Source organism: Octopus sinensis, linkage group LG19 (assembly GCF_006345805.1).
Source record: "Octopus sinensis linkage group LG19, ASM634580v1, whole genome shotgun sequence".
In the NCBI taxonomy this organism is placed as follows: Eukaryota; Metazoa; Mollusca; class Cephalopoda; order Octopoda; family Octopodidae; genus Octopus; species Octopus sinensis.
Window position 1 is genome coordinate 19,602,390 of NC_043015.1, and position 17,809 is coordinate 19,620,198.

At 38.4% G+C, this 17,809-nt stretch overlaps 1 protein-coding gene across 1 annotated transcript in view; it reads left to right on the plus strand.

Annotated features, from left to right (window-relative positions):
• LOC115222151 (filamin-C) overlaps positions 1-17,809 on the plus strand; it is a 290,692-nt gene that overhangs the window by 59,726 nt on the left and 213,157 nt on the right. Inside the window, exon 2 of the mRNA XM_036511485.1 lies at positions 15,079-15,268. Within this exon, the coding sequence (XP_036367378.1) occupies positions 15,079-15,268 (190 nt within the window). The remainder of the gene's footprint in view (positions 1-15,078; positions 15,269-17,809) is intronic.

Here is a 17,809-nt window from a genome sequence, read left to right on the forward strand (position 1 = left end):
CGGGGCGGAGTGGGGGAATGAGTAAGACTGTTGGACGTGCGTGGTACAAAGACGTGTTGCTTTGCTGGACGTTGTTTTTGCATTAGTAATGAGGTAAATGTTTGCCTAGGACGGCCTCTCGGTGACTTTAGGTAACTTCCTCTACTCTTCGTAGGCTGTCTCTCGCTTTTCTTGTACCTGTTCGGAAGCAGCTCGAGTGTAATACACACGTGTGCGTGTGCACATGCATGTGCAAACAATGATTTTTGTATTTTCTGGGCTTCGTGCTTCGACATCATTGAAGTGCATATAACACCGCTGATGGGGAAGTAGATGGTTTTAAACGATTGTCTGTCGAACTAAACCATACAATCACATACACAGACACGTTTATGTGTGCGTGGGTGTAATGTAATATGGTGTAATGCAATATGTATAGGCGCAGGCGTGGCTGTGTGGAAAGATGTTTGCTTCCCTAACCACATGGTTCCGGGTTCAGTCTCACTGCGTGGCACCTTAGGCAAGTGTCTTCTATTATAACATAGGGCTGGCCAAAGCCCTGTGAGTGGATTTAGTAGACGGAAACTAAAAGAAGCTTGTCGTGTGTTTGTTCGTGTGTGTATGTGTGCATATATATATATATATATATATATATATATATATATATCTGTGTGTGTGTAATGAATTGCGTGCCAATTCTGTAAATAATAATATTTTATAAGCAATCACTGTATATTGGCAAAAGAAAATAGTTCAATATTGAGGCATATAAGCCCTCGATTGGTGCTAAGTGTACTGAAAACCCACATTTTTCGGTCGAGGGCTTACATGCCCCAATATTAGACTATTTCCTTTAGTCAGTACACGGTGATCCCTTGTAAGCTTTAAGCATGTGAAATATTATTGTTGTTGTTGTTGCTGCATGATTATGATTATTATTATTATTATTATTGTTATTATTATAGGAGCGAGATGGAAGAAACGTTAGCACGCCGGGCGAAATGCTTTATGGTATTTCGTCCGTCGATCCGTTCTGAGTTCAAATTCCGCCGAGGTCGACTTTGCTTTTCATCCTGTCGGGGTCGATAAATAAAGTACCAGTTGCATACTAGGGCCAATGTGACCGACTGTCCCCCTTCCCAACAAATTCCAGGCCTTGTGCCTATAGTAGATAGGCTTATATATATATATATTTCCATCTCCTGAGCGCCTATTAATAATAATACTGTAATTGTTCCTGTTGTTGTTGTTTTTTTGTTTCCCTTTTGGATTAAAATTATATATATATATACATACATACGATAAGAAAATAGAGGAAAAATAACAATAAGTGTGTCTTTAGTGCTAAATGCCATTATTTAACTATTTAGTTATGCAAGGTGAGAATTAGGGCTATTTAGCACCAAAGACACTTCTCATTGTTGTTTTTTCTCCATTTTCTTATCGTCTACATATACATTAAACTATGGTTTACCTTTTTAAATTACCTGCTGCTGTATACCTTATACTAAGGACCATACATACTCAGGTAATTACCAGGAGTGCCTTTGGATACATCTATCCCTTAGGGAGTTTAAACACCTCTAGCTTATACTTTACACTATATATATATATATATATATATATATATATATATATATATATATTTATTATATAGAAGGAGCTTCTACAGGACTAGAACTGTTTCATTCAAGAGAAATCTTCAGGAAGCTCTTCAGGAAGCGCTTCCTGAAGATTTCTCTTGAATGAAACAGTTCTAGTCCTGTAGAAGCTCCTTCTATATAATAAATTAATTTTACTCTGCTATGTATTGAGTACCTTATTTACTGTGGTTAACCCCGAATCAACCTGGGACCTACATATATATATATATATATATATATATATTATATATATATATATATGTGTGTGTGTGTGTGAGAGGGAGGGAGAGAGATAAATATTTGAGCTGTGAGCGATGAAGTTAAATTTTGCCAAGTTTCGGACAGTATCGGCCTTGGCCATGTCTAATTTAACAGCGCCACCTGGTTACATAATATTTTCTCCATTTAGTAACTTTTGATTAATTTGTTTTTTGTTTAAGCTTATGCAAACATATATATCTTCCCCCCTCTTCTCTCATTTTGTCATCGACAGAAAATCTAAATCCAAACTTGGAATGGAGTGGGGGTGGCTCTTTGGCTTTCTTTTTTTCTATTTTGTCTTTTGTTGTTATTGTTGTTGTTGTTTTTTGTTTTGTTTTGTTTTGTTTTTGCTTTTTGCTGTTTTCAAATATTAGAGTTTGTTTGAAGGGTTTGTGTTTATTTGGCTTCAATGGAAGAAGAAAATTTTAAAGATTATAAAAAAAACTCCAAAGGAAATTAACAAATTTTGAGGGAAGAGAGAGGGGAAGGAAGGAAGGAAGGAAGAACAATTGTCAGCAAAAATGAAAGAAAATACTAGAGAAGGGGAAATACAAGATAAAGAAATGTTGTGAGGGAGTAAAGAAAAGACAAGGAGAATAAGAACTGTGGAGAGGGAGAGGGTTAGCTGAAGAAGAGTGATGTTCTATAGTACCATTGACCTTATTTCATAAGAACGTTGTTCAATCTCCAAGCTCAACATATATTATGTTAATTATTCAAATATTTAATTAGCCAGGTGAAGTGTATTAAATGGCAGAATCAGTCTGTGTTGTACTAGGACCCAATACGTTGTACTTTACGTTCTGAGTTCAAATCGGACCTGCGGATGACTTCGCTTCCATTAATCCCTTTAGAAGGGTAAGGTCGAATAAAATAGGTGCCACCAGTGAAGAATAAGAGTGGAAAAAAGATTTAATCGAACATACCACCAATCATCCACCCTACCCACCCCCGTAGTGGCTTTTCCGTCATAAACCTTTTTATTTATTATCACCCGACAATGGAGCTTGACATGGTCGCTCGACTTCTTAAAGTTAACCAAATTCCTCTCAGTCCCACCATAATGTCTTACAAAGTTGAAGAATACATTTGACTGTGGTTTTTTGGTCGTAACTGACCTATGGCTAAATAACACCACCCGTCATTTGATTGATTTTGGTGATAAAACCCACTAAATTCCAATCTAAATTCTCTTCGAACAATTCTCAAGTTTCATCCATTGAGCTTCGACGCGATTGGTATTTCCATGTTGTTTTTTATCTACCATGCTTCTGTTTTGGGATGTTTACCAAAGAGCTTGCCTTATAATACTGGAAACAGGCTTCCGTAGGGTGTGTCGCAGCCAACTACATTCCATTTACTCCTTTTAATCTGGGTTTCGACAGGTTGCTGGTTCGTCTGTTCCCACAAGGCTTTGTTTGTGAGTTTGTCCTTCGCCATTTCTCTCGAAGCATGGCCCGGGACATCTATTCAGAAACGTTTGGAGCTTGTTGATGGAGAACTTTGATTCGCTTGGTTTTCGGGGTTTTATTTTTACCCAGAAGCAAAGGCATTATCTATAACCTTTTACAGGGTTTCCAAAACTGTTGAGAAGGGAAGGGATTAAGATATTCTTAAACCAAAACCCCAGTTCATGCCTGAATGCTCGCAACAGGGAATTCCTCTAAAGGCACCCAAGTAGACAGTTGGAGTTAAGCTGGACATGTTACGTCAACCACCCACTTAATCCATAGCAGGATTTGAACGCAGAACGCAAAAAGCCAGTATTTCGTCTTGCCGCTACGTTCTGAGTTCAAATTCCGCCGAGGTCGACTTTGCCTTTCATTCTTTCGATAAATTAAGGACCAGTTATGCACTGGGGGCGATATAATCGACTTAATCCATTTGTCTGTCCTTGTTTGTCCTCTCTGTGCTTAGCCCCTTGTGGGTAATAAAGAAATAGATATTTCGTCTGCCGTTACGTTCTGAGTTCAAATTCCGCCAAGGTCGACTTTGCCTTTCAATCTTTCGGGGTCGATAAAATAAATACCAGTTGCGTACTGGGTCGATGTAATCGACTTAATCTCTTAGTCCTTGTTTGTCCCCTCTATGTTTAGACCCCTGTGGGTAATAAAGAAATAAGAAACGTTAGTACGCCGAGCGAAATGCTCAGCGGTGTTTCGTCTGCCGTTACGTTTTAAGTTCAAATCCCGCCAAGGTCGATTTTGCCTTTCATCCTATCGGGATCGATAAAATTAAGTACCAGTTGCGTACTGGGTCGATCTAATCGACTGGCCCCCTCCCAAAAATTTTCGGGCCTTGTGCCTAGAGTAGAAAAGAATATATTTTGTTTAATGCCATATATTATTATTATTCATTATTTTTTTTATTTTTACGGTTTGATTCAGCTTTATGTAACTTAGTTTCGTGGTCCTCTAACAGAAGCCGCCCGTTTGTTTCAGGCTTTGAAAGAGACGGGCTTCTGTTAGAGGCCTGCGAAACTTCAGAACCGAATCAAACTATTTTAGTTAATATAACTCCTAAATGTGTTGTGTTTTTCCTTTCGTTTGTCCATTCACTCGTGTGTGTGTGTGTGTGTGTGTGGTGTGTGTGTGTGATATGTATAGTGCGATATGTATAGTGTGTCATGTCGTTTTATTACTGAGACAAAAATTCGTCATCATCCTGAGAAGGTTTTAAAACTCTACTCTGGCGTATCATGTTATTTCTATCATTTACAACCGATAAACCACTCCATAGTAGCTAGCTATCAGTAGTCTTCTGTATTTCGGCATCATTAAAACGGCAAGTCCCAAATAGCGATCTGAAACTTAATATTGCCTTTGTCGGGTCACCGATGGTTTCAAAGAAGAGGTTACTTCTAAAAGTTGTGGTGTTGGAGTTGATGGTGGTGGGGGTGGTACGAACAATGATGTTGGCTGTTCAGCCCCAGGTCAACTCTAATCGAGTAAACTTATGGCCGATAACAGTCTAATTGTGACCATCCCGTGTATTTAAGCCTACGTAATCCACTCTACCCTTCCGTCTTTCTTCTTTTAGGAGAGTAGAGTTGTGATTTGACGAAGATTTTCGTTACTGTTTCTAACAGGTCGAACTACTACATAAAGCTGCCATGGACAATCTGGCACACACAACGTAAAATTACCTTGAATTTTTTTAGTAGTGCGGCCCGCCTGATGATGATCCATGCCTCATGTGGCCCGCTTCTTCAATAAAGTTGCCCATACCTAAAACGCTCATTGTATCGAATAAAAGTGAATATCTAGGGTAAGCTGCTGCTGCTGCTGATGATGATTTTGTTTAGCCCTAGGTCAGTTATGATCCCATAAACCAATGAACAAAGACGTTCTCACTGTGTAAATCTTGGCTTTTTTTCTGATATGTGTTTAGGGAGGGACTATATTTTCTGATATAGTATGTCTAGGGACTATACTAACAGAGATGCCTCTCCGTTTTACTTTTAAAACCCAAGACTATAAATTGCGGGAGATTATGTGGCTTTTTTCTTCTAATATTAATCGTTGACCATTATAAGTTTCATCGTTGTCTCAAGCTACTTCAGCATCGCAGAGGCTGGCTCGCTCACACACACACACACACACACACACACACACATCAATCTAATAATCATATATAGTAATGTACACTAGTGGCTCTCACTGAGTACGGCGGAAGGAATATCTGGGTACGCTGCGGAATTTTTAAGAAATGTAATTTAGCATTTTGGAAAATCCATAATAATTGGCTGAGCATCTAAAAACAAGCCGTTTATGATTTTGTTATATTCAGATATGATTACCAATACGAGACAAGGCAATAGTTTTCTCCATTTTCTTACTGCTTTGTTTGTTTCTGTCATTGGAGTGCGGCCATGCTGTAACACCGCCTCGTAAGGTTTGGTCGAACAAATCAACACCAATAGTTACTTTTTTAAGTTTAGTTTATATGCTATTGGTCACTTCTAACAAACAACTATTACGTGAACGTAAACAAACCAACACACACACACATATATTGTATATAGGCACAGATGTGGGTGTGTGGTAAGAAGCTTGCTTCCCAACCACATGGTTCTGGGTTCAGTTCCACTGCGTGGCACCTTGGGCAAGTGTCTTCTACTATAGCCTAGGGCCTACCAAAGCCTTGTGAGTGGATTTGGTAGACGGAAACTGAAAGAAGCCCATCGTCGTGACCGCGTGTGTATCGTTGGCGATTTTTTTTCCAGCATTGCTGCAGTCAAATGACTGAAACAAGTAAAAGAAAAAAATATGCAGTATGTATGTACAAAGTAGTTCCTGTGATCTCTACGTTTTGTGCAGTTTTACGCTGGCTAAGTCCACCTTCAGGTTCACCCACAGTACACCCTCTTTGAAAATCAGACAACTCTTTGGCTTCTGGTGTTCGTGGCATGACAAGTTGCTATAAATACTTAACATTCGATAATCTGAAACGAAAACTAATACGTTAACAAGGCTGAAGCAGCAGACAGGTAAAAAGAAGGGTGTCTATTTACTTTTAAGGTGTGTGTTTGTGTATCTCTGAGAGAGAAGAGAGAGAGAGAGTTTTTGAGTTGAACTGATGTAAGGGGTACAGAATTGACTCAGTACATTTTCTTTTCGTGGAAATAGTTTTTGTTTTGTTTTGCTTTTCTGGTCTTTTTTGTTGTGGGTGGTTGTTTTCTGCTTTTTTTTTTTTTTCACTTTGTGCATCCACCGGAAGCCATCGTAAAATCCAACCAAGAATGTATTTCATTCAAAGCCTGCCATATTTAATATTCAAGTACATGACACGTTTACAATGGAGAGCGTCTTTAGAAAAGAAACACAAGGAGAAGCGAACTCACGTTCTGAAATTCCTATAAAATGGATTTTCTCATGAACTAAAAGGGTTCTGTCATATATGCCACAATAATCAATGATGAACCCTGTATCCAACAAACAATTAAGCCTCTACGCGGTCACTCGATCTGCTAGAAACAGTGGCTAAAATATCCCTCAATTCACACGCACTCACTACCGTCCTGATGAGGGACGGGCACACTGAATAATGTTGTCCAAGCTACGCTTTACCTGGGAAAACAAAGCAATGATGGGATGATCGCGGCTAGAAGATCTTTGGTCATATAAGTCTGTCTGTTCTATCAGGGTTGATCCAAGACTATATAGAAAATAAGGACGATGACAAATCTTAATCGTCCGAACGGCGTTCGACCTGTGGTCATCCTGTCTTTGTTTTTCAGACATTATACCCAGGGCTAAGTTAGTCAGTATATTCAATCATTTTTAGGACCATAAAGTAATGTTCTTGAAAGGTTTAAGTATATAGACGTTAAACATATGAATATTGTTGTTTTAGAGAGAGAGAGAGAGATAAACAGTCGGACAGATGTATACATGCATAGATATACGCTCAAACGCATATTTGCATACACACATATATGCCAACTAACACACACACACATACACACACACACACACGTATACACCTACATACACACACATACATACGCACTTATGCATGCACACATGCATACACACATGCATATACACACATACGCATACACATACATATATATGCATATACACATACACACATATATGCATACACACATACACATATATGCATATACACAAACACACATATGCATACACGCATACACACTATACACACATATATGCATACACATATGTATATGCATGCATACACATATGTATATGCATGCATACACACACGTATAGATGCATACATACACATGCACACAGGTATATATGCATACATACACACACACACATATATATATATGTATACATGCACATACTCAAGTATACATATATGCACACATAGACACGTGAGCATATATGTACTCACGTATATATGCACACACACACACACACACACACACACATATATTGTATATAGGCACAGATGTGGGTGTGTGGTAAGAAGCTTGCTTCCCAACCACATGGTTCTGGGTTCAGTTCCACTGCGTGGCACCTTGGGCAAGTGTCTTCTACTATAGCCTAGGGCCTACCAAAGCCTTGTGAGTGGATTTGGTAGACGGAAACTGAAAGAAGCCCATCGTCGTGACCGCGTGTGTATCGTTGGCGATTTTTTTCCAGCATTGCTGCAGTCAAATGACTGAAACAAGTAAAAGAAAAAAATATGCAGTATGTATGTACAAAGTAGTTCCTGTGATCTCTACGTTTTGTGCAGTTTGACGCTGGCTAAGTCCACCTTCAGGTTCACCCACAGTACACCCTCTTTGAAAATCAGACAACTCTTTGGCTTCTGGTGTTCGTGGCATGACAAGTTGCTATAAATACTTAACATTCGATAATCTGAAACGAAAACTAATACGTTAACAAGGCTGAAGCAGCAGACAGGTAAAAAGAAGGGTGTCTATTTACTTTTAAGGTGTGTGTTTGTGTATCTCTGAGAGAGAAAGAGAGAGAGAGAGTTTTTGAGTTGAACTGATGTAAGGGGTACAGAATTGACTCAGTACATTTTCTTTTCGTGGAAATAGTTTTTGTTTTGTTTTGCTTTTCTGGTCTTTTTTGTTGTGGGTGGTTGTTTTCTGCTTTTTTTTTTTTTTCAATTTGTGCATCCACCGGAAGCCATCGTAAAATCCAACCAAGAATGTATTTCATTCAAAGCCTACCATATTTAATATTCAAGTACATGACACGTTTACAATGGAGAGCGTCTTTAGAAAAGAAACACAAGGAGAAGCGAACTCACGTTCTGAAATTCCTATAAAATGGATTTTCTCATGAACTAAAAGGGTTCTGTCATATATGCCACAATAATCAATGATGAACCCTGTATCCAACAAACAATTAAGCCTCTACGCGGTCACTCGATCTGCTAGAAACAGTGGCTAAAATATCCCTCAATTCACACGCACTCACTACCGTCCTTGATGAGGGACGGGCACACTGAATAATGTTGTCCAAGCTACGCTTTACCTGGGAAAACAAAGCAATGATGGGATGATCGCGGCTAGAAGATCTTTGGTCATATAAGTCTGTCTGTTCTATCAGGGTTGATCCAAGACTATATAGAAAATAAGGACGATGACAAATCTTAATCGTCCGAACGGCGTTCGACCTGTGGTCATCCTGTCTTTGTTTTTCAGACATTATACCCAGGGCTAAGTTAGTCAGTATATTCAATCATTTTTAGGACCATAAAGTAATGTTCTTGAAAGGTTTAAGTATATAGACGTTAAACATATGAATATTGTTGTTTTAGAGAGAGAGAGAGAGATAAACAGTCGGACAGATGTATACATGCATAGATATACGCTCAAACGCATATTTGCATACACACATATATGCCAACTAACACACACACACACATACACACACACACACACACGTATACACCTACATACACACACATACATACGCACTTATGCATGCACACATGCATACACACATGCATATACACACATACGCATACACATACATATATATGCATATACACATACACACATATATGCATACACACATACACATATATGCATATACACAAACACACATATGCATACACGCATACACACTATACACACATATATGCATACACATATGTATATGCATGCATACACATATGTATATGCATGCATACACACACGTATAGATGCATACATACACATGCACACAGGTATATATGCATACATACACACACACACACATATATATATATGTATACATGCACATACTCAAGTATACATATATGCACACATAGACACGTGAGCATATATGTACTCACGTATATATGCACACACACACACACACACACACACACATATAAACTGTCCGACGAACGGGAACGTGAAACTCTGAGTAACAGTTTTTGTGATATTTTTGCTGTTTTTTAATAAAGCATATTACTCTACCTGTGGTATTCGAGCACTATTTTTTCCACCTTGTTTCGATATATATATATCCTGGCTCTCTTTTCTCTCTCTTATTGAGGCAACCATGTATTTCCTTTACAGCAGGATGCCTATTTCTGCCTCTCTATCATACTCTAACCTCTCAACACCTGGCACAACTCAAAACATAAAGATGCACAAAATACCGCTAATCATACTACCTACCACCCACCTGAGGGGGCTTGTCTTGTATATTAATTAGTGACCTCACTGCTGTTGGTGCCGCATAAAAAGTATTCAGTATGCAGAGACACATACTATGTCTGCTACACACACACATATATATATATAGGGAGAATTCACGAAAAAAACAGAAGACGAAGACAGGTGGTGTATAAAACAAACAGATGTATTAGTATAACGTTCGGGAATGGAAAAAGTCTTTAACGTTTCGAGCCTACGCTCTTACGCATATGCATATTGAGAGAAAGTGTGTGTGTGTGTGTTAACGTTTAAACATACTTTGTCTTGTTACTGCAATTAATACACCTTTAATTTTCTGCACTTGCGTTAAGCAACAAATGTTGCCCCACCCAAGACTTTCAGAAACCTAAAGAGAGCTACTTATCAGTTTTCATTCAAATGGCAGACCGTGTCAGCTGGAAGATATTCTATTTCATGGAGGCATTCATGTTTACAGACGTGTGCATTCATGCTTATAAATATATGCGTTCATGTGTGCATACCTGTATGTATGTGTGCGCGAGAAAGAGTGAGAGAGAGAGAGAGAGAGAGACTTGCCGTAGCTAGATCTGCTAAAACTAAGATTTAAATGCTCGTTAAGTCATTCTCCTGTTAGAGTTGTCGATCGTTTTGTCATCGTGACACCAGCAAATAAATTATTAGAGCAGTTCGTGTGGAAAATTAAAAAGAAAGAAAGCTGTTTCAAATCTAGAAATATAAGCAGGGAAAGTTACAAAGAAAACTAGTTCTTGCCTTACTTTTATTACTTACAAAAAATGGTCTATAACAAGTTTTTCGAGACGCTCCAACATTAGGGTTGTTTATCTAAATCTTTAGATTTTTTTTTTTTTAATTCTGTGACGTACGTAGAGACCCGTTGCGACGCATTGTTTCAAAGCCGCAGCCTTGGTATCTTTAAACTATGAATGGTACAATGGAAAATATAATCCTGATCTTAAATTATGCCTTCAGAAAGAAAAAAAGAAACTGGATGGTCACGGTTGAACCATCTTTGATTATATGTCTAGGTCTACTGGGTCAGGGTTAACCGAGGGTTAAACGGCAACAATGACTGTGATGCGACAAACATCGCAGAGCAACGAAAAGCTTTTGGAAAGACGAAACATCAAGCTTTTTATCTCCCTCTGAGACCATTTCACCTCAGCCTACTCGTTTAAAGCCTTTTAGAAAAGGCATCAGTGCCACATCTTCACATTTCTCACTCCCCAAAATTCTGTTATTGTATCCACTCGCAAAAAAAAAATGTTGTATTTTTGTTTGTTCCTTTGCTTCTGTGATGAATGCAATAGTAAAAATATTTGGTAGATCCAGTGATGGGAATGTTATCACTGTAAGCAAACGGGAAAAAGTGCCAAAAAGAAATTATCGTGCTTGGAAGTGGGGTGGAGGGATAACAGGTAACCAGAGGAAGAAGTTAACTTCCAAAGAAAACTACATTGAAGTTTCGGTTCCAAGATGAAGATATTCGATTAGAATTAGCAATAATCTCTAGAAAATCATGAGTTATGTAATTCAGCAATTGCCTCTGTCCTCACACGCACACACTTTCTCTCTTCCCTTCACTCTCTCTCTCTCTCTCTCCCTCTCCCTCTCTCTCTCTCTCTCTCTCTCTAAACATATCTTTTCTCTTGTTTCATTCATTGACCTGTCCCTATGCTGGTGTTTAGTCAACCAAGTCAACTCCAGTACATATCATTTTTCTATTTATTCTATCGATTTCTTTACGGAATCACTAAGTTATGCGGACGTAAGCAAACCAACGCTGGTTCTCAAATGGCGGGAAGAACACAGGCACTCATGAATATGTACGACTGGCTTCCACACACCAAATTCCCTCACAAGACATAGGCCAAAGGTGCTGAACTCGTAACAACATGGCTGCAAAGAGTACTTCTTAACCACACGACCATGCACTCGGCAATTTCATTATAAAGAAACTATTTCTTTGTCTCTTTATCTATGAGAGTCGTTAGTGGACCATATGGCTCTAATGGGTTGACATTTTACTTCAGTGACCTGCGATAAATGAAATAGCATTCATCTGTTTGTGCGTGTCTGTCGTGAGTCAATGTGAAAGCTTCTTTGTTGTCACTCAACCAGTCAAATCTCACTCAAATTACACTCGTCATCATCATCGTCGTCAACTTCTCGACGTTATTGTCTCGAGTCCCAGGGCAAATAGGTCTGGTTACCCGGCGTATAAGTGAACGAGATCGCAACATTCTACTATGAACGAGACGCCAGTCCGTCACAAAGTAACTTGTTTGCGGCTGAATTAACTGGAGCAACGTCGAGTGAAGTGTTTTGCTGAAGGACACAACGCCTCACCCTGTCCTTGAATCGAAACCACAATCTTGTGATCGCGAGTAGCCCTTTGAAGTACAGGTACAACTCATTTTAGATAGGAGTAACACGAAATAAGACGAAAAAAGGCGGTAAGCTGGCAGAAACGTTAGCACGCCGGGCGAAATGTTTAGTGGTATTTCATCTGCCATTACGTTCTTGGTTCAAATTCCGCCGAGGTCGACTTTGCCTTTCATCCTTTCAGGGTCGGTTAAATAAGTACCAGTTACGCACTGGGTCGATATGATCGACTTAATCCGTTTGTCTGTCCTTGTTTGTCCCCTCTATATTTAGCCCCTTGTGGGTAATAAAGAAATAAGTAACGCAAAATAAAGTATCTTGCTCTAGAACACAAGGCACTGCCAGGTATCGAACTCACGACGTCACGATTGTAAACCGAATACCCAAACCACTAAGACACATACATTCATATCCGGATCTTAAAGCTGTTCCTCCCTACAGTAACCAATAATCAATCTCAGTCGTCCTTATCACTGTTTTCCCTGAGAGATAAGCTTTAAATCGATTCCACTTAATTTCTAATGTCTATCGATTTCAAACCGAGGCAAAAGACTTCAAATATCGGTCAAGGGACGGATAATTATTTTTCTTTTAGTTTACTTGTTTCTCTCATTTGATTGTGACCATGCAGGGGCTCCAGCTTGAAGGGTTTACTGAAATAAATCGATCCCAGCACTTATTCTGGATCTTTTCCTTTTGAACGGCAGACAATTTCTAGTTAACTAAACACTTTAAAACTTCGTATACTGGTACAATGTGTCAAAATAAATCATTTTTTCTCTTGGCTTTCTTGATAAAATTGTAATTCGTTTGTTTAACGTAGTTTAATTTTTCGAATTTTAACCAATGAATCGCCTCTAATTGAGCTAAAATCATTTGCTGCGTCTAAAACTGAGACAACATCCTGTCACTAACCCTAAACCTCACCCTAACCCTAAATTTTTTTTTCTTAATTGCTAAATTAATTTAATTGTTACGCGTGTAAAAAAAACGAAAGCAATGGAAAATAATTTAAACAATTAACAAACAAAATAATTCTATAATTTTATACACACGCTTTTCATATGACACTGCCAGAAAATGTTACGGCAGAAATTGTTTTCACCTCAATAGACGTCATTGATTGGTTGAAATTGCCGAAAAGCAAGAAATTAAACAACAAATATCTTACAAACTACAGAATTTTCTCAAGAAAGCTAAGAGAAAAAGATGTTTTATAAACATTTTCTACCAGTATACGAAGTTTAAAATTTTTTAGTTACATAGAAATTATTTTTAAAATCTGCCGGTCAAAGTGAAAAGATCCAAAAAAAGTTAGACAGAAACTGTACAGGATGGTGTCTGTAATTTAAAAGGTACTGCCTTGTCACACACACACACGCACATCCTCCAAACTTCACGAATTAATGTAAAAAGAGATTTGGATTACGTTTTCATTTAAGCAATTATTAAGAAAAATATGAATTTTGAATTTTGGCTCAAGGCAAGCAATTTCCAGACAGGAGGCAGTTAAGTTAATTACACCAGTGTCCAAACAGGTACCTTTTTTTATCGACCCCGAAAGGATCAAAAGCAAAGTCAACCTCGGCGAAATTTGAACTCAGAACATAAGGACGGATGAAATGCTGCAAAGCATTTTGCCCTGCGTGCTAACGATTCTGCCAGCTTGCCACCTTAATTAAGAAAAAATATTTAAAATCTGAAACGTGTCGAACATCACTATTTACACAATAGGCTTTGCACCAAGTATTCTTTTATCTTTTACTTGTTGCAGTCATTAGACTGCGACCATGCTGGAGCGCCGCCTTGAGAAATTTTGATCGAACTAGTGGACCCCAATACTCATTTCTTTTAAAACCTGGTACCTATTCTATCACTCTCTTTTGCTGAACTGCTAAGTTACAGGGACGTTAACACACCAACGCCGATGGGACGATATAATATGGGCTAAGTTATCATTGATAATAGGACAAAGTAGCCATGACTTGAATGAATACCTTCTGACCAAAGATTTACTTGAAACTGGTTTAACTGAAGCTAACCAATCACCACAGCAGTTAGACGTCTGTTCATGTTTATTACCCATGAACGAGAGCCGGTATTTCCGGCGTGATAATGGTTCCCAACCTGGGGTCCATGGACGCCTGGTGGTCTGCAAAGGTAGTACTGGGGGTCCATGAGCTAAATTCAAAATTTCCTATATACATAAGGATAAACATATTAAAAGGGGTCTGTGGGGAAAACTCATTTAAATAAAAGGAGTCCTTGTTAGTGAAAAGGTTGGGAACCACTGCACTAGACACATGGTCCTGTGGTTTACGTGTTGCACTCACAACCACTAGAGCGTGGTTTCAATTCCCAGGCAGGTTGTGGGTTGTATACTTGAGCAAAACATTTCATTTCATTTCAGTCTGCTGAGATATAAATGGAAAAACCTGTGACAATTTGGCATCCAAGGGTGAGAGGGTGACTCGGGAAAACTACCCAAACAAAGATCTTGCAAGCCACATATTGTATTCAGCAATCCTCCCAATTGGTTGTTCAAAAACATCAGAGAACGAAGAAGCAACCATGGTGTTTTTTGGGGGTTTTTTTCATTTTTTTTGCACTGTTTTCTTTGTTTTGCACTGTTTTCTTTGTTTTCTTTGTTTTCTTTGATCCCTTACTCGTTTATCTTTGTTTCTTTATCAGGAAGTGAAGACATAGTAGAAGGAAACCTCAAGTTGATCCTGGGTTTAATATGGCATTTAATTCTTCGTTACCAAATCGGAAAAACAAAATTCCCACCAAAGAAAATGATGTTGATTTGGTTACAATATGCTCTTCCAAAATGTTCTATCAAGAATTTCAGCAGCAGCTGGAATGATGGAGTGGCTTTGCAGTAAGTAAAATTCATTCTCTTTTCCATTAGATACAAAGGATTTACATTTTAAGGATCAAAGGGACAGAGAAGGTATGGCGTCCTACCTTTCCTTAAACCACATTTATTAATGTGACATGGATTTCATTGATGATGCAATCACTTCATAGTCTTGACCATATTATGAAAGTATTCAGAAAAATAAATGAATGCAGGTTTAGACTTACAGAAGAAAAATGTGAATTTTTGATGAAAAAAAATCCAATACAATATAGGCGCAGGAGTGGCTGTGTGGTAAGTAGCTTGCTAACCAACCACATGGTTCTGGGTTCAGTCCCACTGCATGGCATCTTGGGCAAGTGTCTTCTGCTATAGCCCCGGGCCGACCAATGCCTTGTGAGTGGATTTGGTAGACGGAAACTGAAAGAAGCCTGTCGTATATATATATGTATGTATATATATATATATATGTATGTGTGTGTATGTTTGTGTGTCTGTGTTTGTCCCCCTAGCATTGCTTGACAACAGATGCTGGTGTGTTTACGTCCCCGTCACTTAGCGGTTCGGCAAAAGAGACCGATAGAATAAGTACTGGGCTTACAAAGAATAAGTCCCGGGGTCGATTTGCTCGACTAAAAAAAGGCGGTGCTCCAGCATGGCCGCAGTCAAATGACTGAAGCAAGTAAAAGAGTAAAAGAGTAAGAGTACCAGAGTCAAGTAATTGATGAAAGGGGACAAAGGCCAGACCCATCAAGGGTGACAGCAATACGGAATATACTTTCCCTAACGATTGTCAAACTGTTACAAGCATTCTTGTAGGCTGTGCCTATAACAATAATATCAATTACAAAGGGTGGGGGGGAAATCACCAATGCCTCTTTTTCAGTTTGGCTATAATATCAATTACAGGGGTGGGGGGGAATGCTACCTTTTGCTGTGTTGTCTCTTATAAACAGTGTTGCTGTTGTTTTTTATAACGTTCGGTACCCTGCACCCCCCCCACACACACACACACTGTTACAATATGAGTGAATTGCCAAATGGTCTAGAAAGGAAAACAATGACAAGATCGTTATATAGAAGATCATTAATGGAAAGTATTCGTCGCAAGACGACAGAACAAGGAATGAAAATAAAAGAAAAAATACAATGATTTCTTTTTTGCTAGGCACAAAGTATTATATCTTTATGTATTTCTTATTTGTTTATTTATCAATCTAATTATTTGTGGTTGTTCTTGTTGCGACTCGGTGTTAGCTCCCAGATCTAACAGAAATACATTTAAAGAGATATTCAGGCTTGGAGGTATGATGGTTGACATGATACCCTAATAAATTCTAGAATCTAAACCAGCCTCATTCAGCTCAGATATTCTAAGTGTTATATGTTGAAACCAGCCAGATCCTGCTTCTCACACTTGTCTTACAATGTCATTCTAAAAATATGCAATCACATTATCAAAATCTCAAAGCTATGAGATAATGCATGATTAATTAAAAACAATGTGATTAAATAGGGTTTACACTAAATACAGTAATCTGAATAATAAAGGGTCAAATGTAGATATGGGTTCGACTCCCGGTCACATCGGTTCCCCTTCCAGTGGTAAACCGGTGGTCATTAGAATGTTGATATTTGTTCAAATCCCACCAATATAACCTTTCTTTTTATCCTTACGGGGTCGATAAAATAAAAGTACCCGTTAAATGCTAAATTTCATTCTTTTCTTCTTTATTCTGTTTTTCTTATTCTTTCTTTTTCCTTATTCTTTCCTCTTTGATTCTTTGTCTTTTTTTCTTTCCCTTTTATTCTTCATCAATTTTTCCTCTTTTTCTTCTTTCCTTCTTCATCACCCAAGTAAACAGCACTAACAAGATGATCTCTCGCATGAGGAAAATAAAAACCCCTAACATTAGACGAAATGCATATCGCTATCCAAGAAAGTTCACCAGGAGGTCACTTGTCAATCTGATGGTGCAAGGAATGAAAGACTACATGTTCCCCCACCCCCTTATTTAAAACCACAGAATGTGTATGATTTGAGTGAGAATTAGCTGCTATTTCTTGCAGTCCGAATGACCACAGAGAGAGAGAGAGAGAGGGAGAGGTTCTTTCTAACCAGTCAATATTTACATAAGAGGTAATTTCCTTAATAGAAACAAGTACTGCCTTGTGTAATGTGTGTGTGTCATATATATATATATATATATATATATATACACACACACATACATAGACACACACAGAGCAGCTATTGGAATGTCAGTCCCGGTAGTGGCAAATAAATTGCATATTTGAATTAATTGTATTGGAATAAGAATTTCTGTCAAGAATATTAACGAAGCTGGCATTTACTCGAAGAGTGTATTGTTTGTGTCCTGTAAACATGTTGAAATGTTAATGGTTTCTGATTTAGGCATAGAGCTAACATTTTTGTAAGAAAGAGTTAGTTAATTACATCGACCACCACCCCCACCAGTGACTAACAGGTATTCTATGTTATCGGCGAGCTGGCAGAAACGTTAGCACGCCGGCCGAAATGCGTAGACGAAATCGTCTGCC